The 19740-nt window shown below is 39.7% G+C and overlaps 1 protein-coding gene across 6 annotated transcripts in view; it reads right to left on the bottom strand.

Moving 5' to 3' along the window:
• Positions 1-19740, bottom strand: part of USP6NL (USP6 N-terminal like) — a 193961-nt gene that overhangs the window by 26712 nt on the left and 147509 nt on the right. For 5 of the 6 annotated variants that reach the window (XM_029236938.1, XM_029236937.1, XM_029236939.1 and 2 more), the window contains 3 exons: positions 17877-17957; positions 9842-9949; positions 1075-1184 (listed from right to left, as the gene is read on the bottom strand). In XM_029236938.1, coding sequence (XP_029092771.1) covers positions 1075-1184; positions 9842-9949; positions 17877-17957 — 299 coding nt within the window. The remainder of the gene's footprint in view (positions 1-1074; positions 1185-9841; positions 9950-17876; positions 17958-19740) is intronic. The other variant, XM_029236940.1, reaches the window with a different exon arrangement.

The raw sequence follows: 19740 nt of genomic DNA, 5'->3' as shown, positions 1-19740 counted from the left end.
TTCCTTCTCTTTTCCTTATCATCTAACATAAGATGTTTAATAATAGTTGACTTTATATCACAGAATTTAGGTTACACATATCAACGCAAAAAGAGTAAACACTGCCCAAGGGCGCTGCATCTTTTCGTGCAGAGGGGGTTAGCATATTTTCAGTCGTAAGTAGAATAGCTGTACCATGTCAGGCAAAGCATGCCTTTATCGTCTTTATGCGGAAATTAAGTTGACGAGGGTGGACTGTGATGGTTAGCTTTACGTGTCCACTTGGCCGGGCTACAACCCCCAGTTATTCAAACCCTAATGTAGGTGCTTTGTAAATGTCATTAAAGTACACAGTCAATTGACTTGAAGTAGGGGAGAGTGCCCTAGATAATCTGGGAAGCCCTGGGTCAAGCAGTCAAAAGGCTGGAAGAGCAGATCCGAGGCTTCCCTGAAGGAGGGACTCCTCCTGTGGACCGTGGCTTCACTCGCGCCCACCCGAGAGCTCCAGCTGCCCTTCCTGACGGCCCACCCTACAGATCTTGAACTTGCCTAGTCAGTCCCTGCAACTGTGTAAGACAATTCCCCACGATAAATCCCTTAGTTTACATCTCTTACTGGTTTCTTTTTCTCTGGTTGAACCTTAACTGATAGGAGGTCAGCAAAACTGTACCTTTCATTCCTAAACTGTCACAGTCATTTCATTTGCGTATTTCCCATCTTTCTAGTTTCACCTTTGCATGGAGTCAAGGATCTAAGAATATATTTATTGCTGACACGGCTCTCAAAAAGTAACACAATCTCTCATTTCTTTGATAACACTTTTAATAAAAGTATCTACATATATTTAAGAATTCCCAGATCATAAAATGATTTATAGCAATTTTATAGCACCTACTATGTCAAAGGTTAAAAATTTAAGTTAAATTAGCTCCTGAATTGTACACAATATGGAACAAATGACCCACCAAAATTTAAACCCTTAGAATTGGAATCAAAATTATCATCTATACAAGACATTCCAAACACTGACATTTCAAATTGATAAAGACTATTTGTACATGCTATTCATAGTTCATAATACTAAACTTTACTTACTTCACACCGTATCTGTCTCTAAACATGATATGGTCCCTAAATGTGCGGTTGACATCAAGGTCTATTTGTCTGATATCAGGTGAACAACCCCGTGCTCTGTGTTTTAATTTCTGAAGAGGAAAAAGAGGGGAAGAAAGCACATTTTTATGTAAATCGGTTGTCAAAAAGCCTATGACAAATGGTAAAATAATTCTCTTTAAAAAACTTTTGACTTAGGAAAGCCATTTCCATGGTTCAAAAATGAAAATATGAAAAGGTGCACAATGAAAGGTTTCTCTCCATCCACACCCCCTCCTCTCCCTCCTCCCACCCCCTCCTCTCCCTCCCATCCTGCCAGTACAGTTAGACTTTCATTTTGGATGGAGAGCGTTTTGGAGTTTGTGTTCCTAAGACTCTTCACAGCTGAGCCATGCAGTTCACTATGCTCCCTTTCTTCTTTCTAGCACAATGTTCTTGTTTTCCTTGGGGCTTATCATTGCCTTGTTTCTTGATTTGCTTCATTTTCTACATATGTGTCACTAATTCAATCCAAACTCACTTTAAGTTGCATCAACCTCTCCTGGTGCTATTCTAACAGAACAGGAACCCTCCCTGCAGACCTGGCTTCCAGAGCTTTTGGACCCGCTACTCAGCGGGGGTCTCGGGGGAGTCTCCCTTCACTATCTGCTAGGCCTTCCTTTGCTTGGGTCCCTTGTCTCCTACATCTCACATCTTTCTTGGTTTATTCCCTTGTTCTGGAGGAGCTTGTCCTCCAGTAGCTCCTGTGAAAGGGCGTGTGGGAGATAAATTTTGTGACACTTTGAATGATAAATCTATCTTCTTTCTTAGCTATTTGGCTATTTTAGAATTCTAAGTCAGAAAATATTTTTGCTCAAAAGGCACCACCTTCACTGTCTTCTAGCTTCCAGTGTTGCCATTCTAATTCTTTCTTCTTTACATGAAATCTATTTTTTCCTCTCTAGAAGCTTATAGGAGCTTCTATCTTCAAGTTTTGAAACTTGTAATTTCTGTGCTTGGCTTGGATCTACTTTTAGCCACAGGTTTGGGCACTTGATGGATATTTTCAATCGTAAAAACTCATTGATTTGAGTTTTGACTTCACAATCTATTTTCTGGGAAATTTCTTCACTTGTTATTTTCAAACCCTCCTCTAGAATTTTTCGTTTCTATTATCATTTTTTATATTCATAAGCTCTATTGTTCTCTAATGTTCCCTTTATAGCATCCTATACTTGTTTTATGGACACAATATCTCTTTTTATCCCTCTGAAGACACCAGCAATAGCTCTTCCGTTTTCTTCTTGCTGTATAGTCTTGTTTCTCACAAATTGCTTTTTCTACTTGTTCTTATTTTCCATGTTATCTCCTAGCTCCTCTCCTCACTCATATTTGAAAGAAGACATGAGAAAGCTGATGGAAAGCGCTATGTGCAGACGTGGGGCTTCAAGCTCTGTCTTCACTGTAGAGTGATCTGGCTGGTTTCACTGGGCTTCCCTTGAAGTCAGGAGTTTGGGGGTATTTTCTTGGGCTGGTCAGATTCCTAGAGAAGACTCTTCTGAGTTCCTGTCAGGAGGACAAGCGTCCAGATGCCGGTGTTTTGTTCTGGGAGCCGAGCGGAGGGAAAGGTGGGGCTGCCCCAAATTCAGGACATTCACTCCCTCTGTGCTTTCCTCTGCAGGTCTGCGTCCACTCCAGCCCACCGGCCTTCTGTTTCATCCTCTCCAAACAGTAACCCACACCCTGCCCCCGTCTCGTGCAGGGGTGGGGAACAGGTGGGGGAACTCAGGGACTCTAACTGCTTCTGCAACAGACTTTCAAGCACTTCTACTGTTTTTAGTTTCACTTCCACTTCCAGAGGTACCTGGAGCCGGCAATTATGAAGCCTACTGGGGATTCTGAGATATAAATCAGGTCCTCCTCCAGTTTTCTCAGGGTTGCTAAAATTACTAAATGTTTGTCTGAATTCTGGTCTCCAAACATTGGCAAGGGTTATCTCTTTTCCCATTTTCTTATTCCTTGCAGTTTTTGTCTTTCTAAAAAACCCTCTCTGCTGTCAATTAAGCAGCATTTCAGGGGGAAAAGAACAAAATGAGTATGTTTAACCAGGTGGGAGATTAAAATTTATATTAATTTATACTTAACCAGATTTAATTGTAATTAAACATCTATATACATGTGTTATATTGACCTATTTACCATGTACTGGAAATATATATTTCTGTTAAAACCTATTCTAGTAAATATATATAACTGTTAATTCCTGACTTAAGCTAAAAGTGGAAAAAACAAGGCTTCCTGGAATATATGTTTGTATGTTAAATGTTTTGTGAGTATGTGGGTTTTGTGTCTTGAGGTAGGAGCTCAGAGAAGGGCAGCTTCTGCAGCTTTTAAAAACATGAGCACTTCCACAGTGTTTTAAAACACTTCAGAGTTCTGAAGACCAAGGAAGGTATTTATACTATTGCACTAGAGAACCGTACAACCACTAAAATAGTATTGTATGCTATTTCTGATAAAAGTTGGCCCAAGAGACATTACAAAAATTTAGCTTTAAAAATAATAATCTTTACATATTTGTTCTTTAAATATCTTTAAAAAAAATAAGGTAGCCGGCAAGCAAAGAGGTTTCAATTATTGTTCTGCAGGCCCCCTGGTAAAAGATGAGGTATCAAAACACAGAAAGAAAATGTTTGACAAGACATGATAAAATATGCTTTAAAATAAAATTTAGCTGAAAGGGAGAAAGACACCCAAAGACATCTATAATGTCAATTACTCTAGAAAACTTTTCCTGAAGATGGCGGTGTGGGAAGACGCAGAGTTAGCACCTCCCTACTAAGGCACCTGCAGGCCGCTGGTGGGGGGGGCTCTGACACCCAAGGAGACGGGAGGAACCCCAAAGTGAACCAGTAGGACGTAGGGGGACTGAGGCGGGAGGAGAAGTGGAGGCCAGACAGGATCGGCGCCCCCGAGGCCGGGGAGATCAGGAGAGGCAGGCGGGAGGGACTCTCCAGGAAGAGCGGGAGGGGAGAGAAGCGGAGGGCAATCGCCTGGCCCACACGGGCCGGGGAGCCTGCTGAGCTCCCAAGCCGGTACCCCCCGCTCCAAAGCCCCCTCCAGGCCGCGTGGGTGCTGGGGGTATAGGAGGGAGGCCGGGGAGATCAGGAGAGGCAGGCGGGAGGGGCCCTCCGGGAGGAGCAGGAGAGGAGCGGAGGGCGATTGCCCCGCCCACTCAGGCACGGGGAGCCTGCTGGGCTCCCAGGTGAGGTCCCCTGCCAGCTGAGACCAGGGGCGGGGGGCACGCCTGGGCCCCTTCTGTTCCTTGAGCCTAAGCCTCACCCCTCACAGCCTTTTCCAGCCCCGTGGGTCCTAAGCATTGGCCCCGCCCACTGCCCAAACCTCACCCTTGCTTAGGCCCCGCCCTCCACAGCCAAGGCCTTCCCAACCCCCTCTTTTATTGTTTTTTCTTTTCCCTTCTGGTAGTTGATTTATCTATACTTTTATTTTTATATTCCTTCTAACATATCTGTTAGTTTCCTAGACTAATTTTATTTTTTTACTTTGTTATTGTTCTTTTTTTTTTTTTTGCAAGGATTCTTCAATATATACAAATCAATCAGGGTGATACACCATACTAACAAATTAAGTAATAAAAACCATATGATCATCTCAATAGATGCAGAAAAAGCTTTTGACAAAATTCAACACCCATTTATGATAAAAACTCTCCAGAAAAAGGGCACAGAGGGAACCTACCTCAACATAATAAAGGCCATAAATGACAAACCCACAGCAAGCATCATACTCAATGGTGAAAAACTGAAAGCATTTCCACTAAGATCAGGAACAAGACAAGGATGTCCACTCTCACCACTCTTATTCAACATAGTTTTGGAAGTCCTGGACACAGTAATCAGAGAAGAAAAAGAAATAAAAGGCATAAAAATTGGAAAAGAAGAAGTAAAACTGTTACTGTTTGCTGATGACATGATACTATACATAGAAAATCCTAAAGATGCCACCAGAAAACTACTAGAACTAATCAATGAATCTGGTAAGGTTGCAGGATACAAAATTAATGCACAGAAATCTCTGGCATCCCTACACACCAACAGCAAAAAACCAGAAAGAGAAATTAAAGAAACACTCCCATTTACCACTGCAACAAAAAGAATAAAACACCTAGGAATAAACCTGCCTAAGGAGGCGAAAGACTTGTACTCAGAAAACTATAAAACACTGATGAGAGAAATCAAAGATGACAAACAGATGGAGAAATATACCATGGTCTTGGATTGGAAGAATCAATACTGTGAAAATGACTATACTACCCAAAGCAATCTACAGATTCAATGCAATCTCTATCAAACTATCAATGGCAGTCTTCACAGAATTAGAACAAAAAAGTTTACAATTCGTATGGAAACATAAAAGACCCCAAATAGACAAAGCAATCTTGAGAAAGAAAAACGGAGTTGGAGGAATCAGGCTCCCTGACTTCAAACTATACCACAAAGCTACCATAATCAAGACAGTATGGTACTGGCACAAAAACAGAAATATGGATCAATGGTACAGGACAGAATGCCCAGAGATAAACCTACGCACATATGGGCACCTAATTTACGACAAAGGAGGCAAGAACATACAGTGGAGAAAAGACAGCCTCTTCAGTAACTGGTGCTGGGAAAACTGGATAGCCACATATAAAAGAATGAAATTAGAACACTACCTAACACCATACACAAAAATAAACTCCAACTGGATTAAAGACTTACATGTAAGACCAGACACTATAAAACTCTTAGAGGAAAACATAGGAAAAATGCTCTTTGACATAAACCACAGCAGGATCTTTTTTGACCCACCTCCTAGAGTAACGGAAATAAAAACAAAAATAAACAAATGGGACTTAATTAAACTTAAAAGCTTTTACACAGAAAAGGAAACCATAAACAAGACAAAAAGACAACCCTCAGAACGGGAGAAAATATTTGCAAATGCAACAACAAAGGATTAATCTCCAAAATATATAAACTGCTCATGAAGCTCAATATCAAAAAATGAACAATCCAGTTAAAAAATGGGTGGAAGACCTAAATAGACATTTCACCAAGGAAGACATACAGATAGCCAAGAGGCACATGAAAAGATGCTCAACATCACTAATTATTAGAGAAATGCAAATCAAACCTACAATGAGGTATCACTTCACGCTGGTCAGAATGGCCATTATCAAAAAATCTAGAAACTATAAATGCTGGAAAGGGTGTGGTGAAAAGGGAACCCTCCTGCACTGTTCATGGGAATGTAAATTGATAAAACCACTATGGAAAACAGTATGGAGGTTCCTTAAACTAAAAACAGAACTACCATATGACCCAGCAATCCCACTACTGGGCATATACCCTGAGAAAACAATAATTCAAAAAGAGACATGTACCACAATGTTCACTGCAGCACTATTTACGATTGCCAAGACATGGAACCAACCTAAATGTCCACTGACAGATGAATGGATAAAGAAGATGTGGCACATATATACAATGGAATATTACTCAGCCATAAAAAGAAACAAAACTGAGTTACTTGTAGTGAGATGGATGGACCTAGAGTCTGTCATACAGAGTGAAGTAAGTCAGAAAGAGAAAATTAATACCATATGCTAACGCATATATATGGAATCTAAAGGAAAAAAAATGGTACTGATGAACCTAGTTGCAGGGCAGGAATAAAGAGGTAGACATAGAGAATGGACTTGAGAACACGGGTGGGAGGGCGAAGCTGGGACGAAGTGAGAGTAGCATCGACATATACACACTACCGAATGTAAAACAGTTGGCTGGTGGGAAGCAGCAGCACAGCACAGGAATATCGGCTCAGTGCTTTGTGATGATGACCTAGAGGGATGGGATAGGGAGGATGGGAGGGAGGCTACCTAGAGGGAGGGGATATGGGGACATGTGTATGCATATGGCTGATTTGCTTGGTTGTGCAACAGAAACTAACACAGTACTGTGAAGCAATTATACTCCAATAAAGATCTATTAAAAAAAATTACTCTAGAGGACAAGAAAATTCAACATAAGAAAAGACCTCATGACAGAAACAAAGCCCAGTTAAGCAGGTAAAAAATAATAGAGCAGAAAGATTATTTATGTCCTAGAATGGTTACAAGCCAATGTGCAGAATATAGGAAATCAAGCATATTTCTTATCTTAATGAAAGGAGGTGTAAGCAACTTCTAAGGTTACTCTGAGATTAGGGGGGTTAAGATCCATGAATGTCACAATAATAAAGAATAAACATTTTACTTAAAAGAAATAGGAATGTAATGAACCTATAAACCTGAGAGCAGAAGTACAGTGGAAAGTATCTGGATGAAAAACTAGCAATTTCACTGTGGGTTTGGCCAACAAGATGACTAAGCCTTGCTAAGGCTGCAGGTGAGGTTGTTATCCACTGTCACTGGACCTCTGCCACCTGTGAGACAGAGCACTATACCCCAGAGAGACAGATAACAATGAGATACAATTAAAAGAACGGGAGAAATAGCAGATAAGAGCACTGGCTCAGGAATCAGGACAATTCCACCATTTGAGAAAAATCTTAGTATCAATAGATTAAGAAAAAGTAGTTTTATTCCCATTGAATTTCCCATTTCAGGACAGCAATTTATACTACTTTTGCAAAGAGAGAGTAAAAGAATAACTGGGAAAGGAAGACTTGGTTAAATGCTAGAGGAATCTCAAGTAGTAAAAATAATGCTTATGATAGCACTGAAAATTACAAGCTTGAAATGATTGGTGGGCAAGTCATTTCTTTTCTTGTTACTGTATACTGGATACACAGTAACTGGATAATTTTATTCTATGTAGAAAAAGCCTGAACCACAGTTCTAATATTAGCATATGTACTGGGTTGAACAGCATCCACCCCAAATTCCTGTCTTCCTAGAACCTGGGCCTATGACCTGATTTGGAAACGGTGTCTTTACAGATGTAGTCAAGTTAAGAGGAGGTCATACTAGATTAGGGTCGACCCTAAATACAATGACTAGAGTCCTTAGAAGGTGAGACAGACACACACAAGGAAAGGCCACTTGAGGACAGAGGGAGAGACTGGAGTGACACAACCTCAAGCCAAAGAACACCCGGGATGCCGGCAACTCCAGGATCTAGGAAGAGTCAAGGAAAGGTTCTTCCCTAAAGCCTTGGGATGGAGCATGGCCCTGCTGACACCCTGATCTCAGACTTCTATCCTCCGGAACTGCAGGAGAATAAATGTCTGTTGTTTTAAGCCACTCCGTTTGTGGGACTTTGTCATGGCAGCCCCAGGAAACCAAAACAGCATGCTAAGTAAAATTTTCTTCTTTATTAATTAAATAAATTATTTACTGAGCACCCACCCTATGAGAGGCACACTATACTAGGGGCTGGGGTTAGATTTTAAATATTTCTCTCAGATATCATTTTTCAATACTGGTTCTAAAACTATGACATTAAAGGCAAATATCTAATCAACCATCTAAAATAATTTGAAACTCTAAAATACTGAGACAAAACTTATATTCTGTGCAGCGTCCAAACAACTAATTTAAAAACTCTTTACATCATAAAAAACAAGTAACTGTTTAAATTAACCAATATTTATTACATCTTTTTTAAAATTTATTTATTTATTTATTTTTGGCTGCATTGGGTCTTTGTTGCTGCGCGCGGGCTTTCTCCAGTTGCGGTGAGCGGGGGCTACTCTTTGTTGCGGTGCGTGGGCTTCTCACTGCAGTGGCTTCTCTTGTTGCAGAGCACGGGCTCTAGATGCACGGGCTTCAGTAGTTGCAGCACGCGGGCTCAGTAGTTGTGGCTCATAGGCTCTAGAGCACAGGCTCAGTAGTTGTGGTGCACGGGCTTAGTTGCTCCGTGGCACGTGGGATCTTCCCAGACCAGGGCTCGAACCTGTGTCCGCTGTATGGGCAGGCGGATTCTTAACCACTGTGCCACCAGGGAAGCCCTATTACCTTACATCTTGATGAAATTTTGCTTATTTATACATAAATATGAAAATATCAAAAGAGCATTCCAAAGCCCCTTTTATAATTGGTGTTGGGTTTAAATGACAAATAATTTGTCTTTATTTCAGTTATTCGGTCTTATTCTATTTATATACATTTTCTGAGGAACAGATTTCAAAGTTATTTTTATTATAATTTGTCTTTATTTCAGCTATTCTATCTTAATTTATTCTATTTATATACATTTTCTGAGATTTCAAAGTTATTTTTATTTTTTTTAAATTTACATTTCCGTTTTTATTAGTGACATTGAACACTTTTTCCAAGGCACAAAGTTATTTTTAGATATATGTTTCTTATTCCTTTCAAAGGTTAATATAAAATTTAGGTTTAGAAAGGGTATAGCTGAGATGACAAGGAGGTAAATTTAATGCCCTGACTAATATACAGAAAGCATTACTGATCACTGAGTGAAACGTTTAACTTTTTATAAATAAAAAATAAAACCTAGAAATACTGTAACAATCTTAGGGGAAAGAAGAAGAAAACAGTCAATCATACACAGGCAGCCGTTGGATAAACTGAATTCTGCTGTTATTTTCCCAAAAACTCTAAAAGTGCCATTGTAAATCTCTTTATTATTAATACTACATTGCAAATGAGTAGCTACAACCAGGTGTTAGTCAATTTTCCTTACAAATATGCCCCAACATTGAATGATCGTTTCAAAATAACAGGCTGGCTCTCGGTACTCACACTATATAGGTCTCTGGTTTCTTCCTTCATTTTCGGGATCTCCAGGAGGAGGGCCCAGACTTCCCCTCTGAGCTGGAGTGGGATTCCTTTGTAAATTCTCCTATGAAACTTATTAAAAGAAACATAAATTGAAAGTTACAAACTGACAAAGCTTAGACTAGTCCCTTAAATCAAACTAATGAATATTTGTTAGTCTTTTCTTTCCAAAGGATTCCTCATAATTGATACAATTTAACATGGCACATTTGGATCCTCTCATCTCTACTTTTCAGATCCAAACAGGGAGGCATATACACAGAAAGCATAGAATAAACAAGAAAATGTTAAGTATGCCCAGTACATTAGTTATTTTCATACACTGCAAAGGTGTTCCTTCAGTGGCACGAGAGCACAATCAGTGCTGTTCTTTAAGTTGTGAACATCTGACTTACACACTCCCCATTGATATAGCTAACTAGGTACACATTTTCTTCTTTTTCCCTCCTACATCTAAAAGGTTCCAAATAGCAAAAGGGTTCTCTTGTGTCAAAGTGCCTTCAAGGAGGGTAGAGTCTCTCTAGAACCTTCTATCTCATAACTCAATGTGACCTACAGTCTTCATTCAAGTCCACCTCCACCCCCCAAACACACACTCTCTCCCTCTTCCCTCTCCTCTTCCCAATTCTGGAGCGTTTCTTCAGGAAAACCTCTGTCCTCTTCTTAATGACATTGATCCTATCTGACCAGACAAAAATAGTGATAAATTTCCATCAAGAAGGAGCATCATCACCTTTGAGTGAAATTAGGTATAAATCATCAGCATCATTAACACTCTGGGTCCTTGAAAGTACACTGCCATCACTCTAAGAATCTTAAGACTCGCCATACCTCTCCATCTTCTTGTAATTATATCTTTTTTCTCAAGGCTAATTACGTATTCAAAATAACATATAAACCTATTATGCTCATTACAAAGTTGTGCATAAGGAAACTTTGAAACTTAAAAGTAGATGAAACTTAAAAGGAAATGATTAAACAAATTACGGCAGAAACTTCAGGAGCGAGGTAAGAATAAGTACATAGTTACCTTTATGATCAAAATAATGTATTGAAGTAGTACGGCCAAGAAAATAAGATGCAAGTTCTAATAATTGAGATGTTGACGAGCTATGAACTAATAAGCAGAGCTTCAACTTCTACAATTATACTAGATTTTTTAAAATGAAACCTTTAGTAACTAAATTATGATGTAGCTTTAAGAAACTGTGATTTTAAATCAGTGACACTATAGAATAACTTTTCCTGTGAAACACTGAATACTGTGAAGTTGATTCAATTAGATAATTACATACATAATCTCAGTTTTGTTCTCTTGGTATAAACACAGTAAGTCTCAAATTTGAAATTCCAGCAGACAGTGACTAGAAACACTGAGGTTTTAACTTACGCGGTAGATGTAACTGGAAGAATATGTACAGAAAGGCTTTGTATAAACTAGACTCTGCTTCTTCAACATTTCCCATGTACTAAACATTTACCACCATTAATTGCAAACAGTGTGGTTTAAAAAAAAGTGAATTTAAGATTTACTTTCCAAAGAAAGTTTATCATCTATATTCATTTCAAAATTATGATAAACTTTTTTTTTTTTTTTGCGGTATGCGGGCCTCTCACTGTTGTGGCCTCTCCCATTGTGGAGCACAGGCTCCGGACGCCCAGGCTCAGCGGCCATGGCTCACGGGCCCAGCCGCTCCGCGGCATGTGGGATCCTCCCGGACCGGGGCACGAACCTGTGTCCCCTGCATCGGCAGGCGGACTCTCAACCACTGCGCCACCAGGGAAGCCCCTAAACTTAACTTTTTAAAGGAATATCATCCACTAAAAGTAACTTCAAATTATGTCCTGAATTTCTAGAGTAAGGATGTTAAACTGAAAGCAATTAATATGAATACCAGAATGTGGGAATTATTGCAAATGTGAAAAGTGAAATTTTGATAGTCAAGTAAAACATGACGGCAGGTAAACAGATAAACTTTGATGGACCTGAATGTCCATTAGATGGATGTTTTTCAATGAGTAAGATAGGAACCACATGCATTTCTTATACTGTATCACTTACAAAGGTTTTGGACATTATATACTGCTTTCACTCAATTCTGTATTCACCAACTGTACATAAATTACCGTTCATTGTTTATCCTAAAGTTAAATCTAGATTTAGAAAAACAAAACATTAAATTGCCATGATTCAATGAAGAAGAAATAATAGAAAGATTTCAGGTAGAAATAAAAAATTAATGGTCCTAGTGTTATTCCAGGGATAAAACAAAAAATGAGGCATGTCTAGAAAAGGCTCAAAAAGAAACTCTGATGCACTGTCATTATCATCATCAACAGTAACAGTTAAAACCAACTTTTACTGAGCATTTACTATGTACAGGAAACTGTTTAAAACTATTTACATATGTTGTCTCATTCAATGATATTAATAATTCTATGAGATATTACCCCAATTTTACAAATGCTGACAGTGAATCACAAAAAGATTCAGTAACTTGCCCAAAGACACACAGAAGATGTTACCAGTTAGTAAAAGATACTGATTTTATATTTTATAAAAAGCAAAGACCATCTTTCTAAAACCATGTGTTATGTAGTATATCTACTGTCCTGCTTAACCGGACTTACTAAAATACATGGAATGGAAAATATTAATGAAATTGAAGAGCAGAAAGCATTAAAAATAAAATTATAAAATTGTAAAATAAAATAAAATTATAATCAAAACCCAAAAGGAATATAAAAAGGGATGTATCTGGATTCAAGCTGTGCAAGGTAATGAGATGAAACATGTATACAAAGTAAGATACAGTAGAAAAAGAATCAAATTATGAGATCTTAAAATAAGCATTTTAAATTATAGTTACTATTTTTCAAATACTTCTACTGTTACATGATAGACTGACACTGTGGTTACAGATCTTTCCTCACAAATTTTCAACTATTGTAGAAATTCTGGAAATTTTGTAAAACAAAGTAGGAATCGTATCAAAGCACAACAATTATAATAAAATCTGCTTATTCTCCAGAACAGTAGCACAGTTTTCACTTGTTGAGAATCTTTCAATTGACAAAGCAGTATCTCACACCTTCTAGGACAGCTCTGTAATGTCGGCAGGGCAGGTGCTACTCCAGTTTAAAAGGAAGGGAATCAAGGGACAAAGAAGTGGCCTGCCTAGGCCAAGAATTCCATCTTCCTGCTCCTGCTTCAGGATATTTCTGCCAAATCACACTGCCCCTTAGAGATCACAGCTTTATTAAAGTAGTAGAATTTATCAGTAGAAGGGGACAGCTGGTCATCCCAACACGAAAGTGAACAACATTCGTTCATTCATTGTAAACAGAAACTGTAATGACTTTCTGCTTTGTGGCCAATGCTTACTAGGTACTATGGATACAAACTTGAAAAAGTTCTGTGGAGTTCACAGTGTAGTGGGGAAGATAATCATAGAATCATATAATTATAAACATAATCCTTTGTAATAAGGTCACATATGTTAATTCCTATCAGAGCTGAGTATCACACCCTGAGGGGCAAGTCGTGATAGAGACATCACCCCCACCAGAGGTGGGCCCGGGTGGTAATGGGAGAATGGCAGGCGCCACGCTGTCTAATCTGGGGGAGTGATTTCAGGGGGCAGCTGGCCCTTACGGAACAGATACGAGATTCTAAGGGGAACCAGAAACAGTTTAGGGATAAAGGTGTTGGGGGCAGGGGCAGTGAATCTGCTGTGGTGGTCACTTCTTTATTGGTCCAACACTGGGGCTCTCATCCCGAGACTATACCAGAGATACTATAATGGAGGAAGGGGGGTGAGTTCTGCGGGAGAGAGTAAGGAAAGATTTCCTTTAGAGAGGATGACAACAAACTCAACATAAAGGATATGCAGGAATTTTCCAGGAAGGAGAAATGAGGGTGGGGACGAGGGTAAAGATAGTGATAAATCAAACAGTAACAGCAATGTTAGTAACACCAGTTACACTAACATTTTATGATTATTTATTAGGAGCCGAGATACGTTTCTAGATCAAAGTATTCCTCGTAGTATTTTTACATTCCTAAAGAGGTAGGTACAGTGCTTATCATGTCCATTTTACAGATGAGAAAATCAGGTGTAGAAAGGTTTAGTAATAAGCTCGAAGTCACACAACTAATACACTGTGGAAGAAGAACTGAAATTCAAGTAGTCAGATTTCATAGATCATAGTCTGAATAATCATGATATATATAGAACTTTTATATGTTGGATTTTAATATTTTAATATTCCAATTTGAAAAGTACTACCTTTAAAATTCTGTTACAATTTTATTTTATGGGTATGATCTCTGTTCACTTGCCAATAAAATCAAGCGGTCTATTTCAGTCACACAGATACATTTAAAAATCCATCAACTAAAAAAAAGAAAATTTTTTTTCCATCAACTGACCTAATGTTTTCACCACGTCTTTCTAACCTTACTGGTTTCAAAACAGTGATAAATGTTTAGTGTGCGTCAGCATGGCTGCGAGCGCGTAAACTTTTCAGCCCAGCAAGTTTGGCTCAGTTTGGTGGGACTATCAAAACTGCAAGTGAACTCCAGGAGACAAAAGTTTACTCTCTGAGCTGCCTGTGCTCTTCATTGCCTTCATTTCCTTCAGTCGTCCCTGCTCCGTTGGTCCCTTTGTCTCCGTCTCCAAATAGGCCCACGTCTCCTGAGTCTGGATCTGAAAGCTTTAGAACCCACAAGGCCCTAATGCCTCTTACAACCACTTTCTATTTCCTTCCGGCCTTTTACTGACAAACACCGAAAGGGAGAGCTAGCAAACAGATGGTATCTGGACGTAGCATCTCTTGCTTGTCACTAATAATGGCCTTGAGAAATTTATTTCTAAACATCGTGCCTCCATTTTCACATCAGTACAATCAAATGTTGGCTAATATGAGTCTGTTAGTTACCTGACGAACAAAGGTCCATTCAGTTATTTAACCAGAAAAAAAAATGTGTATCTGTAGTAGGAACTCTGCTGTGACAGAGCTTAGACACAATTATATAATGGCTCGTTAAATCAGAATGGCCTCTACTTAGCAGAGATAACTTCATCTCTTCACTTAATAGACTGTATTTTAAAAATACACTATGACTGTACACGGGGGGCAGTCACTGTGAAAACACAGGCAACCGTAATGGCAACTATTTTTCATTAAATCTTATATTCTAAAAATCCAAATATTCTTATCAGAGCTATATATTTTTATTTCAAGATATTTTTAGATACTTCTTTGTACCACTACTGCATAAGTAAGGAGTCTGTTGAGAGAAAACTTATACCTCCCTTTGGAAGAGAAGAAAAATATATACTACTTTTTAACTTCAATGCAACTTAAAACTGGGTATGAACTGAGAGCAGCATTCTTTTGGAAGGTACATTCTACCTCATACCAGACTGGACCATATATATCATCAAATAATTCTAGCATTATAGCTGTGGGAAAATACTTTAAAATTATTCATGAAAGGAAGAGCTCTACTAAAATCCCTCTTGCTGGGAAGTATGTTAGCCAGAGTTGCTGTGAGCGTAACAGCCTAGTAGAATGCTCATTTTTACAGAGGCTTATATACTTTCAGACACACAATTCTACAAATATTTTATTGAACTGAAGCTGAGACGAAAGTGTAGGTGCAGCACATCAAAACTGATCCTGTAATTAGCGCTTGAGAGACCTTTCCACAAAGATGTCAGGTGAAGTAGTTGTCAGTTTTAGGCCAGTCTGAGAAGCAGAATGTTAAACAAGAGCACAGGGGTCATGACCAACATCCTACTCTGAACGGATTCTTCTTGAAGCACCTTAATGAAATCAGCAACCCAGAAATGAACTTACTCCTGATGAAATAAAATAGTAAGAGTCTAATGGAATTTAAATAGGGATATTTAGGATGCTCAAAAAGAAGAGTGACGTTATTCCTGTGAGATACCCCATGACAAAAAGATTTTCATGGCTGAATAAGTGTCATGCAATTTAAGGTCCCTCTTGAAAATTTCAACCACGTTATAATATTAAAGATGATGAGGCACCCTGTAGTAAAGAAACCTGCTTACCTCGGTTCAGCTTTATCCCAACTTTATTTAACCAGAAAGCCCCTTTCTCATGTAATAATAAACAACACTTACTGACTGCATATTAAGTATCAGACACTATTCTTTGTGTTTCACATGAATTAACTTATTTAATCCCCAAAACGACTCTGTGAAGGAGGTATTGTGATTACCCCCATTTTACAGACAAGTAAACTAAGGCAGAAAAAGGTTAAATACCTTCCTCCAGGTCATACTACTAGTAATGTGGCAGAGCTAGGGATTGAACCTAGGATAGTCTACTGCTTAACCATTAGGCAACAATGCTTTTGTGTAATATCCGTTAGACCCCAAGGAACTGCTGCTCCCTGGAATTCTTGTTGGTAAAGGCTGACACACAACAATTTATATCTATGTAAAAAGGAAAAAATATACAATGCACGGAAAAGAAGTGTGAGGAAACAGACAAAAATCCTAACAGCTCAGTGTTTTGCTGTAGGATTATGGAAGATTTCTTTTTTCCCTTTAAATATTTTTTACTGCCCAACCTTCTTTCAAAAAACGGATAGCAGTAGTCAACCCTATTGAATGCTTACTATATGCAAGGTGCAATGCCAAGTACTTTATATGCATGAAATCATTAAATCTTCATCTCTTTGAAATGGGTATTGTTATCTCCACTTTATAGATGAGGAAACCGAGGCTTAGATGTCAGCAGTTCCCAAGGCATGGGCCATGAGGTCAAGACTATTTTTGTAATGATACTAAACCATTATTTGCCTCTTTCCCTATGTTGACTTTGGCACTGGGAGCACAAAAGCCATGGTGGTGAAGCCCCTGGTACCTCAGCACAAACTGAGGCAGAGGAAGCACTGTGCTGGCAGTCACTGCATTCTTTCCTCACAGTTTAAAAAAGAGGTCAGTTCGCTTAGGAATGCCCTTGACGAAGCAGTAGAAACTATTAATTTCATTCAATCTCAATCCTGAATACACACATCTTATTAAAATTCTTAGCGATGAGGTGGAACGCACACAGAGCAGAGTGTCGGCCTCAAGAAAGAGCATTTATGAATTGTATGAATCGCGATCTGAACCAACTGCTTTGGTCACGGACACCATCATTACTTGAAAGAACGACTGACCAGCCAATCGTGGTTGTTGACACTGGGTACTTAGCAGACATTTTTCTCAAAAATAAATGAAGTAAGCCACTTTAAGGAAAATACCTGACAGTATTTTTGCCCCTGATAACATCTGCCCTTTCAAGCAAAAGTTAGAATTTTGGAAAACTTACACCACTAGGAACTTCACAGCTTCCCAATATTTAAGGAAGAATAGTAGGAATTAGTAGGAATTCCTACTGATTAGATTAGTAGGAATATTAATAGATGTATGCATTTTTACAAATTGATTCAAAACAGCACAGAGTCAATGCGGGGTAAAAAGATCTGGGGCGGGGTGCGAGGGTGGTCTGCTAGAAGCTTTAGGACAAGGAGACGCTCCTGCCTCATGGAAAGCTTTCAGAGGCCAGGCCTCTCTCCTTCTGAGCAGGGAGACGGGGATACGAACGACGGCAATAATCCTGATCCCAAAGGGAAGCCAAGCTCAGCAGGAAGCCGACACTGAAGTAGGCAGAGAAGCAAGACGGAAAGAAACGAAATCACAGGCAACGTAACCAAGCGGCGGAATTCAATCATCCCCAAAAGCCAGCTGACCTCTGGACTGTCCGCCACATCCTCTCAATTCCTGCAACCCATCTGAACTGGCTATTCTGTGACAGCACAGAGACTCCTAATTTGAGGCATTCCACTCAATTAAATTACCCTTAAAAATTTTTTAAGAATATGAATGTAATACTCTTATAATTAAAGAGGAACTTTTACTGGGAAAATCCACATTGAATTTGTATAGTTTCATAAGGAAGTAACATTTTTAATTACCTTTTCAGTGTTCTTGTATTTTTCCCATCCTTTTAACATTTTCAACCATTTAGTAGTTCTTTCAATTTCCAGGTGCTTTTGCTAAAAATAAAATTGAAATTCATTGTTACTGTTTGTTTCAGGCTTCTTTTACTTACAAATTACAAAAAAATGTCAAGGAAAATGCTGCTGAAAAAGGACTACTAAAAAAGTCATGCTATATTGGACAGCAAATATCCTAACTTTTTTTTAAAGTTGTATAATTGATGACATTTGTGTCAACAGTGTCCCCTCGCCGACGTTAAGACACGAAGGAGATGCTCCATTGGGACAGGTAAAGAGAAAGGGATCACTTAAATTTTCTAACATTTTAATCACTGAAAACGCTGGGTATTGTACAAATTTAAGCCAAAAGGAAATTTTAAAACAGTCTGAAATATTTTTATGAAGCATCAAAAACACAACTTCAAAATTCCATTCTCTTCTTTCACACTTTACCGATTTCTGGCATCTTAATGTTTTCGGTGACAAAGGTCGTTTTGTAAAGGAGAATTGGGTATTACTGGGGGGAGATCATCATATAACTAGCACTATGTTAGTGAAAAACTGTACAAAAATAAGTAATAGTTGCTGCCCCAAGGCAAGTTCACCATCTGCTAAGGGCACTCGACATGGAATACGCAGTGTTGTGACCTAGAGGCAGAGACGGTGACTCAAGTGCTGTGGAGGGAGCAGTAGAACCCACCCAGGGGCGTCAGAGGAGGCGAGTATAAATGAAGGACTGGAAGAGGGTTAGGGTTTTTATCAAGTGCAACATGGGAAAGAACATTCCGAGAAGCATGGACAGATGTATTTCTTCGACAATGCGGCAGTGTAGGGGGTAAAAAAGGAACCATCCGGAGCTGAGGCTGAACACACAGGCGGGGGTCTTGGCTGTCACACTAAATTAAGATTTGGGGCAAAGCTGGGAACGGGGAAGATGGTAGAGAAAAGGCTTCTTCCACACTTCTTTGGTTTCAAGGAGAAGGGGTATTTTTCCTAAGTACTCGGGTGGGCTCTCCAATCTCTTATTCATTCCTATGGTGGTAGAGTGACTTACTTGATTCGTACATTTAGAAAAAGAACTGGGTGTGCACAGCCCTCTGTCCCTTTACGTTGGGAGCCCAACTACCCTCAGAAAATCCATTTGTACTCTGTCCTTTCAGGCAGGAAAAAACACCCTCTTCAGCCAAGAAGTCTGGGTGACCCCTGTGCCCATGACCAGGTGAGCAAGTCTCTCCTCCGGGGGCTCAGCCTAGGAGGCCGCTCAGCCTAGGAGGCCCCTCGCTGCCGCACACCTAACCTCCTCCCCGCTGACTACTCCATCTACGAAGGCCGAGATGTTTGCTGCTTCCCCACTGCCTGGCACAGAGCCCGGCAGGGTCCACTCCTAATGATGACCTTTTCATGAGAACAAAACTCAACAGAATTCTTTCTTATGAGTGAGCTGAGATTCTGCTATTTTGTTAATTCTCCTCGATCCCAGCGTTGTCTTTTCAGAAGGCCTAAGTGTATTAAGTGCATCTAAAAAGTAAATGAAATGGAAGACTACCCAGGAAAGAAAATGGTTCTGAGGATACATTTTATGCTCAAAAAAGTACGCTCATGGGCTTCCCTGGTGGCGCAGTGGTTAAGAGTCCGCCTGCCGATGCAGGGGACACGGGTTCGTGCCCCGGTCCGGGAAGATCCCACATGCCGCGGAGCGGCTGGGCCCGTGAGCCATGGCCGCTGAGCCTGCGCGTCCGGAGCCTGTGCTCCGCAACGGGAGAGGCCACAGCAGTGAGAGGCCCGCGTACCGCAAAAAAAAAAAAAAAACGGGGGTGATTATACCTACCACATAAGGGTG

Source organism: Monodon monoceros, unplaced genomic scaffold, assembly GCF_005190385.1.
Source record: "Monodon monoceros isolate NGI ecotype Baffin Bay Population unplaced genomic scaffold, NGI_Narwhal_1 Super_Scaffold_21, whole genome shotgun sequence".
Taxonomy (NCBI): domain Eukaryota; kingdom Metazoa; phylum Chordata; class Mammalia; order Artiodactyla; family Monodontidae; genus Monodon; species Monodon monoceros.
The sequence above is the reverse complement of the archived record's forward strand: the minus strand, read 5'-3'. Positions and strand labels throughout refer to the sequence as shown.